The 25367-nt window shown below is 38.6% G+C and overlaps 1 protein-coding gene across 8 annotated transcripts in view; it reads left to right on the top strand.

Moving 5' to 3' along the window:
• PHF21A (PHD finger protein 21A) overlaps positions 1–25367 on the top strand; it is a 147214-nt gene that overhangs the window by 102009 nt on the left and 19838 nt on the right. For 3 of the 8 annotated variants that reach the window (XM_065635610.1, XM_065635607.1, XM_065635608.1), the window contains 9 exons: positions 5779–5979; positions 9629–9883; positions 11687–11773; positions 14006–14302; positions 16098–16196; positions 17300–17351; positions 18161–18240; positions 18683–18743; positions 21181–21344. In XM_065635610.1, coding sequence (XP_065491682.1) covers positions 5779–5979; positions 9629–9883; positions 11687–11773; positions 14006–14302; positions 16098–16196; positions 17300–17351; positions 18161–18240; positions 18683–18743; positions 21181–21344 — 1296 coding nt within the window. Of the gene's footprint in view, positions 1–5778; positions 5980–9628; positions 9884–11686; positions 11774–14005; positions 14303–16097; positions 16197–17299; positions 17352–18160; positions 18241–18682; positions 18744–21087; positions 21111–21180; positions 21345–25367 lie in introns of all 8 variants that reach the window. The other 5 variants (XM_065635611.1, XM_065635609.1, XM_065635614.1 and 2 more) reach the window with 3 other exon arrangements.

Genomic DNA, 25367 nt, shown 5'->3' with positions numbered 1-25367 from the left:
GGAATTAAGATTTATTTAAATTCCATTTTACACAAGGTAACCTGTACATATTCAGTCATTGTATTAAAGATACTAAGACTGCAAAACAAGCTCGTTAATTTAGGGCATACCAAAATCAGCTATACTGTCTTGGTCCATCTCTAGTAGTCATCGGTATCATAAGCGCATTGCTTAGTTAATCCCATAGGACCATCATGACAGAGGGAGGAGAAGCATTCATTTCCCTAACATGCCTGCAACCACGTTTAGATATGCAGAAGTCCTTGTGTCTTTGTGCAGCTTTTAGCCGTGTTTTCTGTGGGCTGAATGCAGCGTGTGCTCCTTGGGACAGTCACTGAAGTGTTGGCCATGCAGCCATTGAGTGGGTATGGTTAAGATTCCGTGTATCTAACAAAAGCTTATAAAATAAATACTGTTTTTAAACTATGAAAAGAAATAGTGCACATTTCAGTAATCATGCTCAGCAAGGCATTCAGATGTGAGGTGAAGGTGGTCTCCCAGTCCCACTGCTGCGTTCCCATTGAGCACACAAGCACCTCTGCCCCAAGAGAGGCTCTTCCGACAGAACGATATATTAATAGGTGCCAGTTTGATCACCTTCAAGAAGTAGGAGATTGTACCATGCTTTTTTCTTGGAATAAAATTCTTTCTAATTTAGTTGGTTTAGATTTTTTTTGTTGATATAAAGATCTGGATATGACCGAAGCACAGCCAGAAGTGCAAAATTCCATAAAAATACGGGATAACCACAGAAATACCTGGAAGAAATTCTATAGTCCTTTGATTATCCTTTCAATGGAATTCAATTCAAGCTGTTTTGTACAACAGGTTTTTTTTCACTGGCACAGATTCTACATCATCAATTTCTATACTGGGATTTCACTATCTTAAATTTCTGATACTAGATGACCGTACAATTATTCTCCTTGCTTGAAATCTTTCCCCTCCCAAATTCCATTCCCAAAATGTACCCTCTTTGCAGGTTAATGACTAACCATGTCAGGGCTCCAGGATCTTTTAGCTTCCTCCTGCCACAGAAGTTTTGATATCTTTCTGTTTTGTCGAAAAGCAGAGGCAAGGAAAGGGGAGGGACGCTGGATTCCCTTCATCCTCTTCACTCCCAAGTTGGAGTATATCTGAAATCAGTACTTTCTCTTACCATTTCATTCACAGCAGCTGTCAACTCTTACATCCCAGAGAACATTTCTTGGTTGTTGGAGGGTACAGGTGACAGAGGATCCATAATAGCTGAGTTCCTGGAACTGGTGGAGCAGGAAAGAGGGTCTCTAGCAGGCAGCTGAGCAATTCAAACCACATCAGCTTTGGTTTTGTGATATTAAAGGTATGCATTGCAAGGCTGTTTAGTACTTTACTTTTCTCTGTCATTTTTAGAAGATTTTTATATTGTGATTGTTACAGATATTTGAAGTTTAAAAACAGATCCTCCTTTAGATATGTATGCTTTTCCAAATGTGTTTCCTACATGAAGAAGAAAATATGTCACCAAATATAACAAGGAATGTAGTATTTTTAAAATTACTCAAAGAAGTACTTTGTTATTGATTGTTTGATTAAAGTGGAAATAATGCTTAGCTAATAATGTTATACTGAAACCTTACTAAGCTTTAAGTTCGCTCCAAGGACTTTCCTTATCTCACAGCAACATATTCATGATAGTTTTTTTTATGTGAGCACAGAGAAGACATCTTTTGGCACAGATATATGACCAACAAGACATACAGACCGATTTTCTGCTTAATCAAGCCAAAGTAATCTTCTAATGCTGTGTTAGGATCTGGCGTGTGGCATGAATGAGAAAGTGGTATCGCTAAATGTCACAATATTGATTACAATTATTACCTTTAAGAGGGGGTCATATAAGATGTCTAGGGCTCTGTGAACTCAGTGGTGTGAACGGTTCTTGATGAGATTAGTGATAAAGATGTCAAGACAGCAAGAGCTATGACATTATGTAGGATGCTTACGGGGCACTGTTCGACAAACAGATTTTGAAGTAGTCTGATAGCAACCATTGCAGAGGGCTAGCAGTTACTTTTTAGGTAAAATACAATTTGGAAGAAAGGATGTGATTATTAATTTCTTTCACATTCTGGATTTAAAGAGAGGATTGGCATTTGGCTTTGAGGAAGATTCAGTAATCTTGAAAGACAAATGATTTTCATACATTTGTAGTGTTGCAGGAAAATAAACTATTTTAGGAATACAGGGAGAGTTAGAGCTTTCTGACATGCAGAAAATGATTGTTGTGTTCATGATGATGTGTTTATGATTGAGTTAATCACAATTTAAAATTTTGAGGTTGTCAGCAAGAATTTAATTAAATATTCTTAAATAAGAGTGGGAAGGAAAAATGGCAATGATTACATTTAAAGAATTAGGAATATTTCTTAAGGGTTATGTGGCACGTGTTGATATCTCTAAGGCATGTAGCTAGGACTTTTTACCAGCCTTGGCACATTTCAGTCATACAGATTGTACTTTCTGCAGCACAAACTGCCTTCAAAATTGATTAAGTACAGTGAAATAACTGAAGAACAATTTAAAAATACAGTTTTAATGAAGTATCAAGTCTGACAGCAGGCAAGAGTTTATTTCAAGCTGCCCTGCTGTTTAATCCCCTGCAAGACGAGGCTCTGCTGACGTTGCTGCAGGTGGACACGTGCCGGGGCTCCGGTGCAGCTGCAGAGCCGTGGTGCCAGCGGGTCGCCCTGGAGCAGCCGGATGGTGTCGGACCCGGAGCGTGGGATGGGACCGTGTGGAGGAGGACACAGCAGAGGGTGGTGCTGAAAACGGGCAGAGATCTGCTCTTAGTTCCTGTGTAGGTGCAACCCCGAGTCTCGTCTGGTTTTGCTAATTAAGCTAAGGAACTTTGGAATATGTTGTTCAGCATCTCCCTCTTGGTAACTGCTAACAAACAGATAATCCCAACAGTCTTGCAAATAGTAAAATGATTTCTGCAGCTTCAGTGTGGTGTTTTTACTGACAGTTGGTAGAAGCAGCTTAATAAACTGCGTAAGCAATTGGCATGCACTGCAAACTTCAGTTTTACTCTCTGAATCTTAAAAGCATTAGATGTTTCTTCCAATTTAATATCTGCATAATGGATATGGATGGCAGGATATGCTGCTGCCAGGCAGCTCTCAGCAGCCTCTAACAGGCTAGCATAGACTTCCAGAGCAACGGCGTTTTTTCCACTCACATTATCCATCTTGTGCCAAATATGCTGAGCCTCAGTTTTTTGCACAAAGCGCTAATAAAAGTTGTGCTTCAGTCCTGTTTTTCTGCAGCTCTGTATGCCACGGTTCGGGCCCGGGGGTGGAACAGGCAGCGTGTGAATGCGATGTGACTCACCTCGCTCCTGCTCCCGTCCTCGCTGGCTCTCGCCCCACCGTAGCAGGATGGCAGAGGAGTCCTCCCGCCTGCCTCTCTCTCTTTTCTCTCTCTCTAATTTTTTTTTTTTAGTCCTTTCACGTATGTTCCTCCCATTGTAAAGAGCAAGATGGAAATTAATTCTTGGGCCATGGCTGCTGATTTCCTCAAGTTGAGGAAACAGTAGAAGAGCACCATTCTCACTGAATTTCATACAGGCAGCTGTGGAAGACAAAAACTCCCTTCCTGTTCATGCCTGGTACAGTAATTCTTTAGCCTTCTGTGGAGTGGATGTGCAGTCCTTTTTTTGGCAGGTATTCCATAGGCATGTTGCTTTATTTCCTCTCCTACTTTGCTCCATTCTCCTCCCCCTCGGGTTACTCTCTGGAAATGTTTTTTCAGCTCTTGTGTCTGCTTGCTGACATGGCACTTTGGTTTGCATGTTAACGTGGTTGATCTTTTCAGAAAGCAATTTAAAATGATTGTTCACTTATTACGTATACGAATGAGCTGATAGACACAGTCCATTTAAAACTATGTAAAATATCTGAATTAGAAAAATGCCTTTTACACTCCTATTATTTTCTTCTTGTTGTAGAAGGGAACGAACAATTTACAGCTCTTAGGCTTTGACAGCTTTTAGTGCTTTTCTGGATGTGGTGTAGAACAGTTCTTTATGCCGCCATCCATCACCAACTCCAGGGATTTTCAGTGGGTTTGGGCCTGTGTTTCCCTTGCCATTGGAGCTGAGCGTGCGTCCCCAGCCAGGGCTGTGTGCTCTCTCCTCCTCTGGTACATCTCAAGTCGCTGAGCTCCGTCTTTTGCAAAAGGGTCAGTCGTGTGAGCTCGCGCTTTTCAACCTTATGAAATGGGTGGGGTTTTTGTTGCTTGTGTGCTTTATTTGGCTTTTTAAAGTTCCAGTTTTCAGATCTGCTGGTTTGGGACACTGCACCTTTTGTCATCTTCTTCTGGGCTAGAGATAGCCATTCAGGGTGTGAGGCACTGTGCAGTTTTAATTCATCACAAGCAAGATACTTGGAATCAAAAGTCTACAGTATGTCCACTAGAACTATGCAGAGAACAGATATTTTGTTAGCTCAAAATTTCATAATCCTGTGTGAAAGAAATTTGAGGGGGAAAAAATTGTTTCAGTTGGTTGTAAATGGCTGGTGTGTGTTTGTTTTCCTCCATCTCTCTGTTTTGTACTTGATCTTAATAGTAATGCTTCAAAACAAAAATCAAAACATTTGATATTGTCAGAATGTTGGGGTTTTTTTTCCTTTCTATATAAGTGGAACTGCTTGGGGCAGCCACTGTCAGCACCTGGCTCTGGTAGAGGTTTCCTGACTGTTTCTGTTCCCACTAGAGCTTTGTCGGTTGAGCCCCTACTGCATCTGTTGCCTTCATTGTCCTCTTCTGAAGCCAACCTTGACATATAACTGTTTTGAAGTACACATATGCTCTTGATCAAGGGGGCTCAAGTATACATCTAAATCTTTTTAAAGCTGTCCTGATTTGGGGGTGTTTAGAATACAGGAAAAAGTGTCTGTTTCCTATCATGCCCACAAAAGGTAAAAAAAGTCTTGTGATGTTTTCATCTTTGTCTACACTCAAGTATAATATGAACATAAATTGTGAACCCTTATTACCCATGTGGTGACATGGTATTTTATCCTGCAGGTCACCTGGTCTGCTCTTCAAATCTGTTGGGTTACCGTCTAAAGATGCACAGTGGCCACCAGGAGAAGAAAGTTCTTTTTTATATAATTTCAAATTTTCATGGAAGCTGTAATGTAATCGGAAGCCTTTAAGCTGGGAGAAATAAATGTGTGCCATTTCCTTCCCACATAGGTAGCCCTATCTGGTTTTCTTTCAGGTGACAGTAATACTGAACGGAATGACCACACATCCATGCCCTTCCTGTTCCCCATTTTGCACTCAAACTGGCTGTCTCTCCACTCGCTTCCGATGCCAAAAATGGCATCCCTGTTGTCATGAAGTCAGCCCTGAGGATTCAACCTGGAGTCATTTTCTGTTTAGGAATGATGCATGTTTGAAGGAATCAAAAACTCTGGAATGTGAATGCTAACACGTCTCAAGTGAAGATGAGTTAAGGAGATCTTGCAATAGTTTGTGATTGGGTTGAATTTTGTTGAGTGGGTTTCTGCAGGGACAACAAGGTCACTCTGCTGGGCAGCAGTACTCCTCTGTGGCCTATTTTGTCTGTTAGATAACACCAATATTTTCCAAAAAGAGAAATCCCACTAAACTTTTGAACACTTCTTTATTTACATTAAATAAATGTAACTTTAGGTGTTATTATCTTCTCTAATATGTGCAGCTAAATAACTGTCATAATTTCTGGTTATGTTTTTGTTTATCTGGTAGAAAAGAGTGGTGGAACAACTCCGAAAGAATTTGATAGTGAAGCAGGAACAGCCAGACAGTAAGTTTCAGATCCAGCCATTGGCACAGTCAGAAAACAAACTACAGACACCACAGCCACAACCACTACAACAGCTACAGCAACATCACCATCAACAGCAGCAGCAGTCCACTGCACCCTCTCCAAACGTGATTGGATCACAGGTAAGAATTTCTACAATAATTCTTTTCCTTGCTAAACATGAAGTTCACTAAAAAATTCAAAGAAAAATACAGAGAGAAAACGGCAAACTTTCACTAGTGCCTGTTAGTGTACCAATATGAATTTCTCCTTCTATGCATGAGCAGATATGAGTCTTGTGGGGGGTTTTTTTGGCAGTATCCTCCTATCTCAGTCAAAAAAATTATGTAGTGTTTAAAAGTCGAATTATAACATCACGGAAAAGAAGGGTAGTAGTATCGCCTTCCTTAAAAATAAATGAAGGTTTAGCAAATGAATCTGTCTTTTCCATAAGTGCATGAATGATTGCCCATACCCGTTAGGTCTCAAGAAACAGTAAAGACTTTAGACACACTCTATGAGGTGTATGATTAAAATACTTTATTTTTAAAAGACTAACAGAGTGCCCACTCTATCTGTGAACAAAATATAAGAAAACAGTTTCCCCTTCTTTCTGTTTGGTTCTTTTTAAACAGGTGTAACTCATATCAAAAAGTACCTGAGTTTGCAAGGATTCATCTAAAAGTGTGCAACGTTAATTGCAAAGTTTGAGTTTTAGAAAGTAGAGTCTTTATTGGGAAGGAAGGTATACCAAATTTCATTACAGTATACAATTACACACAATCCCAGAACTCACCAGAGGAAGTGGTCTGTTTCTACTGAGAGGGGAATTCCAAGTTTCTCCTGTTCTGATATTTAGAATCTGAAAAGTATGCTAATAAAACAAGTAGAAAGTGCAAGGAGGTGTTTTGTAAAAAGAAGTGTATGTGAAGCCTTTTTTCCTGTTGATGAAATCTCAGCAGCTCGTGTTTACCTGGATAGGTGGATGGCAGAATTCACCCATGACATTTACTTTATGCATATCACAGTGAATGACAATCATAGCTTTGACCAGTTGTGATTCTTGTTTTCCCTTTTCCTGGAAGTAGAGGAGGGAGAAATGGTTGGGCTGTTAGTTCTCTCATTAACTCTGCAAGTTGGTTTGGATGCACTCTAAAAACATATTTGTGAGGCTTACATAATGGTATTTTTGAGAAAATAATATGGACAAAATGAAGCAAACTTAACTAAGGAAGTGACATTTCTGAGCAGCAACATCAAGATCAAAGCTAAAACAGAACAAAGAAGTAAATGTTACTGTGTCCTAAAATTTGTATAGGCAAACAATGGATCACTCTTCGCTGTATCATTGATCTCTGTTTTTCAGTCAGGAAACATGACTGCAAAGGCAGTTTTATGTGTTCCTCCCTGTTCCACACTTTGCAAACATGCATTAACTTCCAGGTCATCTCTTGGGTCATAAAAATTGAGGTTTTGTTCAAAGTTAAAGAGCCCTCTAGTGAAACAGTCAAAAAACTGCTACACCCTTCTGACTATCGTTGATACAGTTCTACTTGGAAAGTAATTACAAACTGAAAGGCAGGTCATCCTCTCATTTGAATTAGTAAGCCAGCTTTTATACTTAACACTTTTCTGGTTTTATTTATGTTGGCATAAATCTGGAGTAACCTCACTTTAGTACACATTTTCCATCTGGGATTGTGCGTCTGTCCTGTTGCCCCTCACTCAAATATTTTGTCTCTCTATAAAGTTTTTTGGTGCTTACTTTAGTAAATAATACATCTTTCAAGGTTATTTTCAGAGTAATTCAATTTTGGAATCAAGATATATATGCTGCCTTAATAGTGATATTTTAATATACTTACTATAGTCCAGTAAGAACAGCTTTTAAAATTTTCATAAAGCACCACCTGCTAAAGTTCATATTATTGCAATATTTTTGTGTCAAATAATGCAGACTTTGAATGCCACTCCAGTATGAATTCATGCACTGAAAACTTTTTAGAATAACCAAGGTAATTAATGCTCAGCAAAGTAACAGGGATATTCAAGCTCTGTGATCTGCTGACTGAAACTGTACTCTTGGTACTTACAGACTTACTAGAACCCCTTGAAAGAGTCACAGTCTTGTATTACAGGATCGATTACATTTTTCTTAAAAATGCTCATGGGTGAATGTAAAGCTTGTGAAAACGATACCCTGCTACGTCTCAGTTTAAAAGCTTGAATAATGTTACTGCGTTAGGGAAATGGAGCCTCTTGTTTTGGAGAAGGTGCAGCAGAGGTCGATAAGAAGCTCTTGAATCTCAGATAAAAAGTTAAGGGAATTGTTCATGTTGCAACAAGGAAAAGTTAATTATGTCTGGATTTTGTATAAATGTATAAAATTGAAGCATGAATGATCTTTTGATTTGGCATTATATTTTTTTCATGCTTGTGCGTAATTAATAATTAGAGGATATAATTTAAGCATTATTAAATTAGAGGTGTGGAGGTAAACTGCATTTTTGTTTAAGGAAACAATATTGGTGAAATACTGAAGAATCTAATGGGAAATATATTTATATTATTTTATTAGAAAGAAGAGAAAGGTCTTGTGTGATTAAAATCGAGCAGTCTAAATCAGGCATGATCAGAACATGAAGAAGACTGCTCAATCCCTGGTTCTCTATTTTTCCCTGTTGTATAGCCTAATGCTGACATCAGGAGGGAATGGTGATTATTTCATACTAACAGCATTCGATCATGCCAATAACTGTTTCCAAGATGCAGTGCCATTGGTACAATGGATTTTTTACACCAAAGAGAAAAGAAATAAGCTCACTTGCCATTCTGTTGAGTGTCACTTGTCATGAGTTTTCTGTGCGTATTGTGTTCTGGTTTTATATGGAGACTCTTTTGCCTTGTTGCCTTTTGAATGAAATTCATAATTGTCTGTTGCCCTTAACATCTTAGAAGACAGTACATTTTAAAACAAAACTGTGGGGTTACAGTTGCTTTAACTTTGGAATTTGTGACTGTAGTGTATTCAGGCATTTCGCATAAATGCTGGCATTAAGTGATTCAAAACCACTCTCTCTAAAACAGGCCAAAAGCAATCATGGTGTCACTTGGATGTTCCAAAACCAGCCCAATCCACAGAAGTTAAACTTAATTGCCTGCAGCTGGACAGATTAACAGCTAGCTCTTAAAACTTCAGGATAGCCCTACTGATATTCTTCAGAATGAAAGTTAAGGGCTAAGTAAGTATGTATGGCTAAAACTGAAATTTGAGATACCCAAAATCAAAATACGTTTTTGTTCTTAAAGAAACCAATTTATAAGTGATTTTTCCTTCTTCCTCTGATTGTGAGGATATCTCTAAATCAAAATTCCATTTGAAAATTTGAGTTTTAGTTGGTGAGAGTCTAGTTTGCTGGTATGTTTCATAAACCTCCACCTTATAGGTTTGATATTGACAGTACATGTTTGGAAGTAATATGAAACTAAAAGATCCAAAAATGCATATGCCACTACTAACACCTGATTGTCATTTTTTCGGGAGTTGGTTTTGAATCAATCCATAATGCTGCAGGCAATCAAAATAAACCCAACTGGGGCCTCAAATGAGAATCCTTTCTAGCTATCCAGTTTTCAGAGGCATGAGATAATGTGCTTGTCTGAACAGCAGGTAGATAGACTCAGTGCTGCCTTCTTTTTCTCTTACTGTCTATTGTTTCTGACTAACCAACCCACGTCCTGTCTGATACGACGTGTCTCTGTCTCTTACAGTGTATTTTCTGTTTCCCTTAGAAAACTGTAACTACAGCTTCTATGATCACCACTAAGACACTACCTCTCGTCTTGAAAGCAGCAACTGCGACCATGCCTGCCTCTGTTGTGGGTCAGAGACCTACCATTGCCATGGTTACTGCTATCAACAACAATCAGAAAGCAGTCCTCAGCACTGATGCGCAGAGTGCACCAGTCAACCTCCAGACAACAAATAAGGTCACTGGGCCAGGACCTGAGGCAGTCCAAATAGTGGCAAAAAACACAGTAACTTTGGTAAGCGTTTCATGTGTTTGCCCTGCAGATATGTGTGGGTTTGGTTTACAAGAGGGCCATTGGAATAAAAAAACCAAACACAAACAACAACAACAAACACACCAAAAACCAAAAAACAGTCAGGCTTTTGCACAAAAGAGAGAATAGTAGGGACATGTCATGAGTCTTCACTACTTGACATTGTTAAAATGATAGTGTAAGAGAAAAGCATTTACTGTTTATGTGGGTTGTTATTACTGATTCGCTTTCTATAAAGCTATATTTAAGTCAGCGCTATAGTCACCTCTGTAACCCCTGTTAGTAATTGTTAGTCACGAGGAAGTAATTATTGTTTCGCCCCTACCTGATCTGTGTGGCTGTGTTCTGCAGAATTCCTCCGCTCTTCTTTGGTAAAGGAGACGTCAGACTTTCTTCATTTGATCCGTTCCAGTTTTCATCTTCGATTTTTTTGAGTCAATTTCTCTTGCTCCCTTTGTGTGATAAAGTCACTTAGCTCTGCCCACTACCATATCTTCACTCACCACTTTTTCATACACATACACAGATCCTGTTTCTTTAAGCATATATTTTAAAAGTGCTTTGATTACATCACACAGTCTTTTCCAGAATAGTTAGCCACCTACAAATAAAAACAGCAATTTTTGAGAATGGGATTATATAGGCTTTTTGGTCTGGAAACCAGGCATTGTATAGCATTATGACAGGGAAATTTTACTTCTGGAGTAAAGCCCAAGGCTTCGCTAAACATAAATCCAATTTATCTTTATTAAGAAATACAGTTTAGTAATGCAAAAGGAAGTCATTTTGCTTCCTAATGAAGCATATGTTTGCAATCAGAATAGAGAAGACTATTTGAGTGGAGTTTTTTCTACTGTTTTCTTTTCCCATGTCATCCCTTGCACCACTGTCATCTGTCCTTTGTGTCTGTGCTTCATTCCTTTGCTGAATAACTTACTTAGGTTTGGGGAGGTGATTCTGTTTTAATAATAGTTCAGATTTATGTTTCTGTAGCAAATTTCATCAAAAATCTCAGAATATTTTCCTAAGCATTAATTAATCAGTACAAGACCTTTATGAAGTAAATGGCAATGTTATGTGGGTGGACAGAAGTACAGAATGGTGGAAAATAACATGGACACTTAATTTCGGAGAATCTCACTGGGTACTCAGAGTAGCTAGTAGTGCTGTCCAGAGGTTAATCGCGTGGCAGCTCCATCCAACTGGTCTCAGTTACACAGGGAATACTTAGGATGCGTTAAAATCACATCTTAAAAGTTTTAAATGAATGGCCTACTTTTGAAAATTTCAAGTTGTGTCTTCGGAGCCCCTCGTAGTGCATTAATATTGCTAAAAGAGTTGTAACTTCCGAATCTTTTCTATTTGTGTGAGATGCTCTTTCCTTCTTCTATATGTCATTCAAAATGAAAGGACAATGGTTCATGTAGCTGGACATCAGTCTGTTACTATTTTCTGCCTGTTGTAAAGCCGATTTTTAACTATTAAATAGGAATTTTCATTATCTTCAGACAAAATGGTTTTAGATTGCAGAGCACAGTAGTTAGTACAGTTGAACTAAAAGGAAAGATACCTTCAATTTATGAAGCAAGGTATGTAGGAACTGGAAAGTAAGATTAACTCTGTCTTTAATATTAGTACATTTCTAATGAATAACCTATTACTGTGAAAAATTATTTACAGAGTGGAAAACTAGGGACATCAGGTCTGAAAATACATTCAGGATGTTGATTTTGGTGAACAACTTCAAAGCTATTTTCCTCTTACTGAACTCTTGTGTTCTCATAGCAGGTTCAGGCTACGCCTCAGCCCATAAAAGTGCCGCAGTTCATCCCTCCTCCCAGACTTACTCCTCGTCCAAATTTTCTTCCACAGGTGAGTGTACAGAGAACAAGAAATAGAAGAATGAACTTAATTGTAGCCTAGATAGGAGATACTTTCTATGAACATCATCTTTGTCAGACTTTCTGGTTGTTCTCTTGGAGGAGACAATTCGTCCTCAACAGGTTTGTGGGTGATGCCAAATTTGAGGGTTCAGTCAATGCTCTTGAGGGCAGTGCTGATGTTCAGAGGGCCCTACACAGGACAGCGGAATGGGCCAGCAGGAATCTGTTGAGCTTCAGCACGGAAAAAGGCAGAGTCTTGCACCTGGAATGGACCAACCCCCTGCACAGGTACAGACTGGCTGGCTGGGGAGCAGCGCTGCTTAAAAGATCTTGGTTGACAATAGCTGAACTAGCGGTGTGCTCTGGCAGCAAAGCAGGCCAGCAGTATATTGCGCTGTACCAACAGGACCACAGCTGGTACATTAAGGGAAGAGATTATCCACCTTTCCTCAGCAATCATAAAACTGCATCTGATACACAGCATGAAGTTTTGGACCCCCTGGTTGATAAATTCGAATGAATCTAGAGGAGGAAGGGCACTAAGGTAGCTGGGGAGCGGGAATATATGACCTGCAAAGGGAGGCTGAGGCATCTGGACCCATTCGGTTTGGAGAAGAGGTTTTGGGGGCACCCTAACATCAGCCTTATTTCCAGCATCAACAAGGAAATTAAGAAGGTGGAGACATAGGTGCCTGGTAGAACTATAAACAATGATCGTAAATTGGAACAGAGAAAGTATAGCCTGCATATAAGGAAACAGTTCTCTCTTTGAGGACAATTAGGAGTGGAAGAGGCTTCCCAGAGACATTGTGGAAACTCTGTCCTTGGAGTTTTACAAGACCTATCTGGACAAAGCCCTGAACAAACGGGTCTGCATTTAATGTTGGCCCTTCTTTGAGCAGGAGGTCAAATTAGAGACCTCCTGATTTGCCTCCCAACCTGCATGAGTCTGTGATTATGAAATTTGCATATAATGATCACGTATGATCCTACTTGCTTAAAATGAAACGAATCCACGGAACAAGTGGCTGCAAAATCAAAGCATCACCCAAGGCCTTAAATTGCTCCAATTATTGTTTGCTGCTCAGGAGCAAAAAGGGAAAATCGAGATGTCTCTAGATCGTTCCCAAGTATTTATGTGTTGCAACAGAGTGGACCTCTGCAGCTGAGCAGTAAAACCTGTGTTTTGCTTTTTTTTAATGGTTTGGGAAAGACACAGATTTCTTCTTCATTAAAAAAACCCCTAATTTATGAGGAATAATTTCATTTGTAAGAAAGATGTGGTGCTCTGAATAAAAGTGTTAAGTCCTTTAAAAAAGAAAAAAGGAAAGTATAGGCTGGTATCTGATTAAGATTTGGGGTTGGTGAGATCTGTTGGAATGTGGCCTAGTTTTCCATAATAAAATGTATTATGGACTATTACAGGTGGATAGGACAATAAGAATCAAATAAGGAAAAATACTTTATTTTCGGAGTAATGTATTCTACTTCTGTACTCTCTAATGATGTGCTAAGTACAAACTTGTACAGATGGGCAAGAAATAGGCAAGTAGTGGTGGTAGAGTATTGAAGGATTCTTGTGGCTCTTTTCTTTCTTGTGAAAGAAGAGAATGATGACTGCATTTACCTGTCGCCTTGAGCAATTTCAATGTATAATCTTGACAATATTTTTGCTTAGCAAGGTTGGTTTTGCAGGTGTCTAAATAATATATAGAGTTCATAAAGGTAACAGGGACTTGCTGAAAAATATTAATTCTTTCTTTTAGGGCCCAGTCAATTGTTCATGATTTCTTGGAGGCTCAGTGTAAAGCCTTGAGACACACTTTTAACACGAGAGCCTCAGCTATGCCTGTAAATATTAGATGGATTTTTTGGCTTGCAAAACCAATATGTTGATTTAGATAAAGATAAGGCGCTTGGCAGTAAACATGCAATATAAATGTCTGTGCATCCAAATGCTATTTCAGGGACAGTGACTGCATATGCAAATGTTATGGATGGGTTTTATGCAAGTATGTTTGAAAATGTGGCTTTTCCTTCTCATAGCGTACATAGAACACTATGCTAAAAATTACCTTCTATAAAAAATCAAGCAACCTTCTTCAGATTATACAGGCTGAATTCGAAGACTTAGTAAAAAAGTTACATATATAATAATATACATATCTGATATACTGACATAATATCTTTTTTTCTTTTTTCTTTTTTCTTTTTTTTTTAGGTTCGACCTAAACCAGTTGCCCAAAATAACATTCCTATTGCCCCAGCACCTCCTCCAATGCTTGCAGCTCCTCAGCTTATTCAGAGGCCTGTGATGTTGACAACAAAGTTCACACCCACCTCGTTACCCAACTCTCAGAACTCCATACATCCAGTTCGTGTAGTTAATGGGCAGACAGCAACCATAGCCAAAACTTTCCCTATGGCACAGCTCACCAGCATCGTGATAGCAGCACCAGGCACCAGGCTTGCTGGACCTCAGACTGTACAGATCAGCAAACCAAACGTTGAAAAACAGGTACAGATAAGGACATGTCCACTAATGCAATGTGAACAGGGTTTATTGCTTTAATGTGCCAGTTTGGAGAGGATGACAATCATGGGGAAGTTTTCAGTGGGTAGTGGAGATATTCGTGTTCCGGCAACAGTACAACTTACGGAAAAAGACTTGCAACTCTTGGGGTAGAAGTTGCCATTTTCTTTAATGTGAGCCATTGAAATATTTTTCTCATGCTTCAGTGTTTTTACGCTCCCCCTACTGTCTTAACTGCAGTATTTATAAGCAAGCTACATTGCAGGGCTGTACTAGTATCTTGGAGACAAAGTACAAACTGAAATCCATGTTCATATCAAGCCTTTAAGAAACACTGGGAAAATATTTTCTGTGTTTCTGTTTTTCAAAGGGTGGCTACATGAAAGGCAAAAATGACGCAAAATCGTAGGGGTATTTAATGTATTAAATGTAGCGATTTCTTCCTTGATCTTGCAGTCTTGTGATTGGACGCAAAATAGTCTCACTCAGCTTCTGAAGACTGATAGTTCCCCATGACTAAGTTGGATTGATTGAGTGGAAAGGAGACCCTCAGAAACAGAGAATTGTAGATGTTTAGTTTTCAAGTCTCTCTCCAGAGAAGACTTCTATAAAATAAAACATGACTTTAGTCAGTGTGGATTGGAACTGGGAGCCCTTGCTATTCAGTTCAAGTTAAGCAATCTTCTGTTTCGCTTTTAACTCTTTCATATATTATGTCAGTAATAGTATAATATTGTGTACTATATAATACATTATCTATAATAGATAATATTTATGTAATTTATATAAACAATAGTAGTGTATATTTCACTTACAACTCTTTCATAGACTAATGGGCCTTAGAGTTACCTTCTTCTTTTGAAGTCACCTATGGAGACTGTGAAAATCACGTGCATGAAAGATGTTCTCATGCTCAGTTGTACTTATGAATTCTCATGAGTAGATTCTTCCATACCTCAAGGCTGTTCCACAAGTTACTCAGCAATGTGTGCCCTTTTTGTATGATTTGAAGTTGTACTTCTACAATACTATACCTTTGATGCCTATTCCTTCTGATGTCAGCAGCATTCATTTGCTCTTTGAATAATTACTGGCAATTCAACTGTTGAAAAATATACAGAAGAATGGTAGTGGTTTAATAATACATGAATTTTTCTGTAGATTTTCTCCGTATCATAAAGGGGAAAAGTTTGTCTCTCTGTAGCTTACCCTGCTCAGTTCGTGGCCTCCACAGCTATGCCATGGGCTGAGGGTTGTCATGCAGTGTTTGTGATACCATTGCAGAAGATTATGACTTCAGAAAAGAAAAAAGCTTCAGAAACGTCTGAGATTGTAGGAGTCGAGAGAGACCGGTTTTGAACCATTCATAATTCTATGAAATACGAAGATTGAGGAGTGAGAAGTACAAAATGCATGTGCCATGCAGAATGGTTTCTACCTGCAAGTCTTCCACGGGATGCTTTTTCTTAAAGTGTCTGTTAGTTTTCCGGTACGGTGTAGCGATTTCTGTAATGGAGTTAACTCTTAAGATGATTTTTATTGCTTGTATGGCTGAGTGGGTTAAGGGAATGGTGATAAGGCTGTTTCATCCTTTGTTAAAGGAAAACACTTTATTTAACATTCCTTTCACGTCAGATTCCTCAATTAAGTCTTTGTTAGTACACTGCCGGCTTTAAACTGTTTTTCTCCTGTATCTGTGAAAGTATTTGTTTTGCTTTATTAGTCAAAGTAAAAAAAGTCATTCTTATCACTGAATGAGAGAAACACTGTTTCTTTTCAGACTATTAAGCCACACGTGGAAGCAGAAGAGAAGCAAACAGAAAGTCATACAGTTACTCCACCTGCTGCACCGAAGCCAAAACGAGAAGAAAATCCACAGGTATCGGAACACACCCAGAGCTTTCTTCTAAGAAAAAAGGAAACACCCAGTCCTTCAGAAAACATTTTTCCCCCTCTGTTCACTCAAGACTCCTTAACTTTAACATTCCATACATTCCTGTTGAACAGCAGTAGTTGATAAGGCTACAGAATGAGAAATCTAAACAAAAATAATGCATTGCATTTTTCAGTCCTGGAATGCATTTGACTTCTGAGGCTTTTGTAAGTTAGAAGATCATAATTTCCCTCTAATGCTTCCTTCAAACAGGAGGCTTAGATTACAGTGTTGATTTCCCTTCCTTTGAGGATTTAGACTTGTGGAATTATTTTTAATGCTGGAGAAATGTCTTTATTGTGGCATTTTGCTTTATAAAATATTTCTGCTCTGGTGAGCAGGATGGACAGAGTAATGTTTGTTCACATTTTTCCTGGGTTTTATTCCAGTTGGTTTTGGGGGGAAAGAGTGGCCAGAATGGCTATTGCTTAAAGTCTTTTTGCCATGCAAAGCTTTGGAACTGATTACAGCTAAGTGCTCTACTACATTTGTTTTTGTAGATGGATTCAAACTGGACTACTGTGTGAGCATTAACTGTTGTCAGTACAAATTCTGATGTTTACATGTCTGTGCACTTCCTGCATTAAAATTAGAATCCTTTAAAGGAGCCACAGCCCTTATCGAACAGCAAATGTAAACCAGAGTTGCTCCTTGTAGTTCACAATATATAGAGGATGATCTTCAACAAGCAATATTTTGCTGGCAATTGAACTGTGTGGTATTTACTAAGAGCCAACCATGTAGTTGGTTCAGTGCTGGACTGGAAGTAAAGAAACTGTTTTCTTGTTCCCAGCTCTGCCAACCCTGTGGTCCGGAGCAATTAGTGTTTCCCTGTATCTCCACCTAGGTTCCCATCTAGAAAATGTGACTATTGTCTATCCTCTGCGAAGCAACTTGACATATATGAATAAAAAGTGATTTCTAGAAGCAGAGTATTACTAATAACATTTTTGGGGCTTAGTTACCTGTCAACCGACTTTAAAGGGCCTAAGTGACATAGCTTATCCTAATGGTTGGACTTGTGATTTTTTTTTTCTTCCCCCTCACAGAAACTTGCCTTCATGGTGTCTCTTGGACTAGTTACTCATGACCATCTGGAAGGTAGGAAGAATGTCTTAAGTTCGTTCTTGACCTGTTTCATGATCATTCTGAACTGGAAGTACAGGTCCAAAATATTTCTGTATTAAATGCACTATTTTCTTGCACAGAAGTACATTTTGTATGTCTGTACTCTTGATCTAACTTAGTTTGCTGTGCATACTTTTTTATTGCTCGTGTTACTTTGAAACAAAACAGTTGCTTATGCAGAGGAGATCCGTGGTTGGGAAGAAAGTGTATGTTCTGATGGGAGGAAGGAAATTTGTAACAATCTCATCGCTTCCTGGGCAACCCCTGTATCTACAGTGTTACACCATGGATAGTTTTGCTGTAACCCATGTGTAGATTTTTCATTTATTTCATAGGACTGTAATCTGTAGTGAATGAGTTAATAGATTATAGTTGGGTTTATAGTTTAAACTCTTTAATCCTATACAGAGAAATACAACCTAACGTCTCAATGGCTTGCGTATTTCTGTACTGTATTTATTTTAAGTATCAACAAGGCTATCATAAGCCTTTCAGTTTAGATCCCAGTTAAGCCGACCATGAGTTTAAATGTCTTAGTCGAGGAGTATTGGCAAGAAGATGGCAATCATTTCGTTCGTTAGTCGAGCACTGTATTTGTACTCCTTGTCAGCTCCCAGTTTCCAAACCTTCAGAAATGAGAAGTATAATGAAGTTGCCTATATTCAGCATGAGTGGTGTTCTGTAGAAATCTTCACAGCTCTCCTCACATGCAAAGTGGATTCAGAGGACTCTATAACTTCTAAGGCCCATTGTTTTCTAACCTGAATGCTTTGTTTTACAAGAAATCCAAAGTAAGCGACAAGAGAGGAAAAGAAGAACAACAGCAAATCCAGTGTACAGCGGAGCCGTTTTTGAACCTGAGGTATTAAGTTTTTGCTGGGAGAAGCTGGTATTTTTGTTCTGATCTTGTGTGTCTTTCTGCCGTGTTGCTACCTCCTAAGCTATCTCAGTCCTAACTAGACAGGCAAGCTATCATTTATAATTCAAAAGGCCATTGCAGATTTTTAAACAGTAAATAGATCAGGATGTTCTTCTAATACTTACACCTCTTTCTGCCTTCTCCTGTGTAAAGCTGACTTTAAATGGCAGTGTGTTAGTCTTACCATTAGGTCAGCTTGCTTATCAGCCTGAAGCACTCCAGATGTCAGAAGTAGTGTAAAAAAGCCAACCTTCCTGAAGCTGTGCTTCAGAAAAGAGAACAGCCAGTAATCTCACTTAGTAATACTGTGCTCTTCCTCAGCTATTGCATACAGTTGTTGCCAAAAAATGTAAGCCAACAAAAATTGTTTTATCCTTCCCTGCAGCGCAAGAAGAGTGCAGTCACGTACCTGAACAGCACAATGCATCCCGGGACACGTAAAAGAGGTGAGGTACACATAGACCTGTCTTCCTCTTGTATGCCTCTTCCTCCATCTTGCATTTGCAGACCCTTGTTGATTTGAACAGCAAAACAAAGCAGGACTCTACAGTGCTTCATTTGTCCAGTAAATTTCCATGATAGACAAAGATCATGACTTGTAGGGATTAGCACAGCAGGTTTTATTAGGCAGCTCAGTGTTTCATTTCAGTTTCACTCTCCAGAAATAAAACTAAAATACAGTAGACAGAGCAAAGTGAAAGGCAAGATGTTTGAACATCATTTAGTGTTATAAAGCTTCTGTCGAGATCTTCTTGCTAATAACTAAATTGTATTGTTACTGTCAAGAAGGAGGTAGTTACGGAAAAAGTGTCTGTGCCTTGAACAGGAGAGGAAACTTAGTGTGACAAAAGCCTTGTTCCCCACTGGCAGTAAAGTTGGGTCCTTCAAATGAATTTATCTTGAGCAAGAAAGTCTATCGTGCTCATACTGAGCACTTTTCTGCAACCAAAGTGCCACTTGTCCTAAAATGAGAGATGATCTTTTGTATAGGTATGTGGTATTATTCAGTAGAAATCTTGCTGTAGAATAGGTGAAATTTTAAGGCTTTGATTGTGGTGAAACAAAAGAGTCAGAACAGCACAGGAGAGAACATGATACCAATTCATGTGCATGGCAGCAACCACACATATAGGACACTCTTTTCCTGATTTTTGATAATTTTCTGCAATCCTTAAAGACTCATGATACTTTCTCTGCTCCTGAGTTAGCTGTCTAAAAAAAGGTAATCAAACAGATTTAAAAAAAAACCCAAAACATAGTCCTACCTGGCACTGACCAGTTCCATTATCTTTGTTTTTTGGCTGCAAGGTCAAATATTAATTAGACATCTCCTTGATAAACCTCTTCAGTCCAGCAGGCAACGTGGCAAAGCCAACACTTTGGCAGCTAGGCTGTTTCTAAATAAAAGGCATCATTCTCTACTGCCATCCTCTAATAACATTAAATGTGTTTTTTAAAATGATATGATGTAGATTTTGTAGAGAGTTTTGCATTTAGTCTGTGGATAAATAAATGTTCTTTATTCTAGTAATGATTTCTTAATTCTATTTTATAACTCACTGTGAACAGTTACTGTATCAATGAAAATGATTGCATGCTTTTGTACTTGATACTCTCTTAGCTTGTTTTTGCACACTGACTGCTATTGTACTTCTTTTTTTTCTCACACTCTGTTGTGAGCCTGTAGCTTGCACCAGCACCAAATTAGTAGCACGCATTTTCAATTGACAAAAGATTTGGATGTATATATTTGTTTTGTGATTTAGTGTAGTAATATATTAGATGAAAAGCTTATGCAAGCATGTGCCCTTGAGAGCTTTAGTTTAATTCTAGATGGTGCTGAGCATGTCAGAAATTTCAGCCCTGGACATCACTATCAGAAATCCGTTTCCAAGGACATACTTAGTTCTGGAATGTATCCAGACCTTAAATGCAAGGTGTAGCATGTTAATAGGTGTAGACTGACAACCTTTAAACATGAGATCTGGGGAATTATTCCTAGATCCTAACTTCCTTATGTTTACATATCCATAAATTACCTTGGAGAAGGTTGACGGAAATGGTGGTTACATACTGTTTTTTTCTTGTCTTGCTTCGCATACATAATTTTATGAAAATTTTTATTACAGATTTTGCACTTCTTCTCGTGTAAAGGAGCATATAGGAGTTGTGCATAATCAAACATGCTTGACTGAGAAAAGTCTAAGAAAGAATACAGAATTTGGGGAGGGTTACAGTGGAAGACCAGTGGTAGGTTACAACTGGTACTGCTGATGTTACGGGTCAGAAACAGGACCTGCTCTTGAGGTTGTCTAATTTAAAACATGTACCAGTAGGGCAGAAAGTGCTGACCTGTGGGCGAGTGGGTTTAAAAAAGGGCGAAGAAGGGGCCTGGTCAGTGTTGGCCTCTGATAAAGGACTTAACCTTTTTGTAGATTTATGTTGGCACTAGAAAGATAGAGGGGTGTGGGATAGCAGTAGAAGGGATTTAATAGTAGTTATTGTAGCTTCTCTCTAGTTTTGATACCAACATATTTTCTCTAAAAACTGAATAGCCTCATTTCTAGGAGTGGCAAGTGTCCCCATGCTGCTTTTGTGGGATTGATTCTTTGACCTTCTACAGAGCTTATTTCTATTTCCTTCTGAAATACATCTTTTAAATGTTCTTTCCTTAAAAAAATTCTACTTAAAGTTTTCTAAAAAATGTTTAAATCTTTGCTTCTGTCCTTCCACTTGTAACTTTTATATTAACTTCCTCTCTGTGCTACATCATTTCCTTTTTCATGCTAGCCAATGAGGACCACTGGCCAAAGGTATGTAAGATCATTTTTCCTTTTTTTTTTTTTTTTTTTTTTTTTTGTGTTCCCTGTTGTTAATATGTAGGTCGTCCACCTAAATACAACACGGTGCTGGGGTTCGGGGCTTTGACCCCCACATCCCCTCTGTCCAGTTATCCTGACTCCCCCGAAAATGAAAAGACAGAGACCACATTTACTTTTCCCGCAGCTGTTCAGCCTGTGTCCCTGCCTAGCCCCAGCTCCACAGACGTAAGTAACTCTTGGGGAGGGGGTCACTTTTAGAAAGACAAGCACAAACCAGCCACAAGGAAAATTGTAGCAGATTTTGTTTCTTTAGTGTCACTCATCATTTGTCCTGATTCAATGCAGTGAAACAATCCAGCATTCTTTCAACACCCTTCCTTTTTCTTCCTGCACCTATGTTCTTGTCCTGTAGAAGTTTTATTTATAACTCCTTCAGGGGATCGAAACATTGGGAGGCACAAGGCATACTACATGAGCTCATTTCCTTTGTGCAGTGTCTGAGATCTTGCCTAACTGAATTGAGTCTGTCATCCATGAAAAAGGGGGAAGGGGAGAATGAAAAGTATTACTTTCAGACCATAATAACAAAAAGTTGTGGTGTTTCTGTAATGAGAGAAGAAGGGAAACCACTTGGGTGACACAAAACAGCCAGGAGCAGTGTTTGCTGCCCTGGTTTGGCAGTTCTGGTGTACTGACATAGCTAAATACATCATCCTTATGGCCACATCACAAAATCTGTCTTGAGTGCAATCTAGTCATATTGTTATAATTCATAAAGAAACAAGTGTCCTTAAGTTAATTCAAATATAAGATTTGCTACTCAAAGCACAACCTCTTTTAAACTGCTGAGAACTATCCAGTCATTTCATTTTTTCTATTTCTTGCAAAAACACAATGAAAAGAATTAAAGGTCATGCATAAACTTTAGAAGATAAATACTGTGGGAAGAACTGGACTGGGTCACTATGTAGGTCCAAAACATAGCAAAGGGACTGTACACTGTGGTTTGTCTGGAAGGGTGATGTGGCTCTGCAGTTCAATTCATTGCACAGAAATTCTCAGGAGTTGTAGTGTACTTCCAGTAAAGTGCTTGTGTTTTAATGACTAGTACTTACTGGGCACAATTTAAAAATAAAAAGGTGCTTGCTTATTTCTTCATACCAGTGCTGCGAAGTCCTGCAATCTGAGTAAGAGCAGCCTCTTTTTTCTTCCCCTCACTCCCTTTTTTTTTAAACATATTATCACATATAATTGAGGTCTAACCATTTGGGCTTTAAGGAGGAGTTGGGCTGCTTTATTTTCATCTATAAAGTTGCACCACTTTAAGTACATAGACTGAGAGACGAACTCTGCTGGCTACATACGACAGGGAATAGAAGTCAGTTTCTTGCCTCTGAACTGTATCTGTTCTGCAGAGGTAACAGGAATAGAAATAGTACAAGTGTGTCTGAGTCACTGAAATAAATAGATGCAATTCTGATACCCAGGGAATATGTATGTGAAATTAAAAGGTTCTGTTTCATATAGTCATTTTTGAAAGCAGAATAGCACTTGACTGTAAAAACCCTTTCCTGACAGTCAACTGAACGGGACTGTGGAACAGCTCCTCAGGGAGAAGGTGGGGCAGCTCCATCTCTGGGGTAATTTAAAAGTAAGAGGTAGAAACAACCAGCAAACATGCTGGAGAGCATATTTTTTACATTGGCCCCAAGAGAAGGACTAGATAATGGGGGGGGACGTCTTTTCCATCTGATGCATGTGTGTGTACTACTCGGTCTTTTCCCACTCTGTAAGATGTCTCAAAACAGTATGATGAGTTGTTGCCCTGTTTTCTGCGTGCCTGGCAGCAGCAAGATATATCAAAACTTATGATTTTCTGTAGCATTCAAATATAGTTCAGAATGCGCTGAATTTTGTGAATTTGGATAGTGTTTAGGCCTAGTTTCTGGATTGCTGTAGTGTTCATTAATTAATGACAATAGAAATATTTTAAAGGAGACAATGGAAGATTACACAGTAGGTAATTAACATTCTCTCTTACCTGAGCATATTACAATATAGCACAGTAGCACTCTTCCCCCTTTAGAATCATAAATAAATCTCCTTTAACATATTTCCAGACAAGTTGTTTAATTGATACATATGCAACAGCACTAACATTTTTTGGGTTTAATTTTTTAAAATAATTTTGTTCCAAAGTCTCATTTAATGCATATTTGCTATCAGTTGGGTTAATTTGGTAGACTTTTCAGAAATATTTGGTGTTGAATTGCATATAAAATAAATTACATGTAAAAGTAGAAAATATATTTCAAAGTGCTCATAATTTTTTTTAAATCTAAAAATAAACTATTAAAATTTGAACCTTCAGAGACAGCAAAATATTGGAAAGGAAATAAATATGAAATCTGTTCTTCTGTCATTACATGTTCTGATTCTTACTTGCTGATCACAAAGAAAGGAATGGTTTCCCATTTCTATCATGGGCTGGAACGTATGTTCTCCTAAAATTGCTGTATAAGCTTGTGCAGTCACATCCCTTTATTGTGATTCAGTTCCCCACATTTATCCATTTAGCATGGTGCTGCCTTTTTCCATCTGAGTTTTGAGAACTTAGCAATACTGGTAAAAAAATTTAGCATCCTTGGCTGGAAAAGTGCTACATCATGCTGGAAAAGTCCTATATATTTAAACACCAGTAGTATGAGTTGTGCTGGAGGTGAAGACAAAGAGGAAAATTAGTTCTTTGGCATTTAAGGAGTTGTCAGCTTAATTAGATGTAGAATACAGTATACACTGAAGTGCTTGTGCCAGAGTTTGTGGCCGCTGCCACCACTGAGAAGAACTGTCCTGCCTGCCACCAGCAGCCTTTGCCCATCAGTTAATGCCTCGTGTGTTGTTCCAGCACAGATATATCTTGAGGCCACGTTGTGATCTGCATAAAGGAACTGGCACAGCTAAAAATTTTTAGTCTTCGCCAAGATCGTGCCCTAATCCTGTTAATTTTATAGACACACACATTCTTGTGCCAGCCTCATGCAGGGGACAGAAATGAGTATCTGGGCATGTAGAAAAAGGCAGGATCACTTCTCTTGGCAGTGAGGCCAGCCCATGTCATGTTGAAGAGGGTCTACACTGTTAGCAGATGATGCAAATACAGAAAGGTCTCTTTATTCTAGATAAGACAGAAGATGTTTGTAGTTACAGCCCCCAGCTTTTGGGGACTTAAAAATGAGAACTTGACAAGGGCACACCTAAGTTAAAGGGTGTTTCAGAAGTCTCAGTTAAAACAATTGAGCAATTCCTCAGACCGATACAGAAGAACACTGCAGTTTTGCCCATCTTTAAAATATTTTTACATTAATTTGCTGAAAAGCTCCAATTCCTGTAGGGTTTAAGAATGGAAATTTATGTTTAGCACTTGAGTAATCTTTGTGTTTAGCCAGCCTATGAAAACAAATCAGGCCAAGCACTTGGCAGCAGGCACCATGGCCCAGATCAGCCTTCTTGCCTTTCCCTTGAATTGTCGTTCTTTGAATGACAGGGATAAATTTCGAAGGCAGGATCAAGCAGGAAATTGAGATGGGATTGATGATAAGGATGGAGAGGTAGAAAGCAGGAACAGAATATGGGAAAATGAAGTAATTCAGCATGCAGGATTGAGCAAAGCTTCTCTGTTGGTTTTTTCCTTTTTCGTTTTTGGTTGGTTGGTTGGGTTTTTTGGCTGTGAACCACTTGGCTATGTGCTATTCTCCCTCATGCAGTCGTGGCATATTCACCTGGATGATAGCAATTGCCTTTGAAGGTAGCAATTACTCAGCAGTAAGAATAGTGCAAAAATCTCTATTCTAGTGATGATTCAAGTCTGTGGTCACAAAATGCCTTTTTGTTAGTAAACTTTTTATATCAAAACAACATTTCAATTGAGAGGGGCATTAGAGAACATTCAGCTTGCAAAGTCAAGCCCATACAAGTTAAGAAATGCAACAATTATTATCGTTTCTGATAATTCACTTACATCATACATTATGATCAGCTTTATTTATATGGTCATGAACAATTCCTGTTGCAGAATATTTAGTTTTCCCATGTTGCTCCAGTGAAATGTACATATTAAGTATAGATATTACATATTCAAATGCACAAACTACACATACTTCTGATTTGATACTGCATTATTCAGTTCTGTTGCCTAAAGCCAGGCCCTGCTGCTCTAGAGACTTTATAAAAATAAAGAAAACTGTTAGC

Source organism: Caloenas nicobarica, chromosome 5 (genome assembly GCF_036013445.1).
Source record: "Caloenas nicobarica isolate bCalNic1 chromosome 5, bCalNic1.hap1, whole genome shotgun sequence".
Classification (NCBI taxonomy): domain Eukaryota; kingdom Metazoa; phylum Chordata; class Aves; order Columbiformes; family Columbidae; genus Caloenas; species Caloenas nicobarica.
Note: the sequence above shows the minus strand (reverse complement) of the source record. Positions and strands in the feature narration are given on the sequence as shown.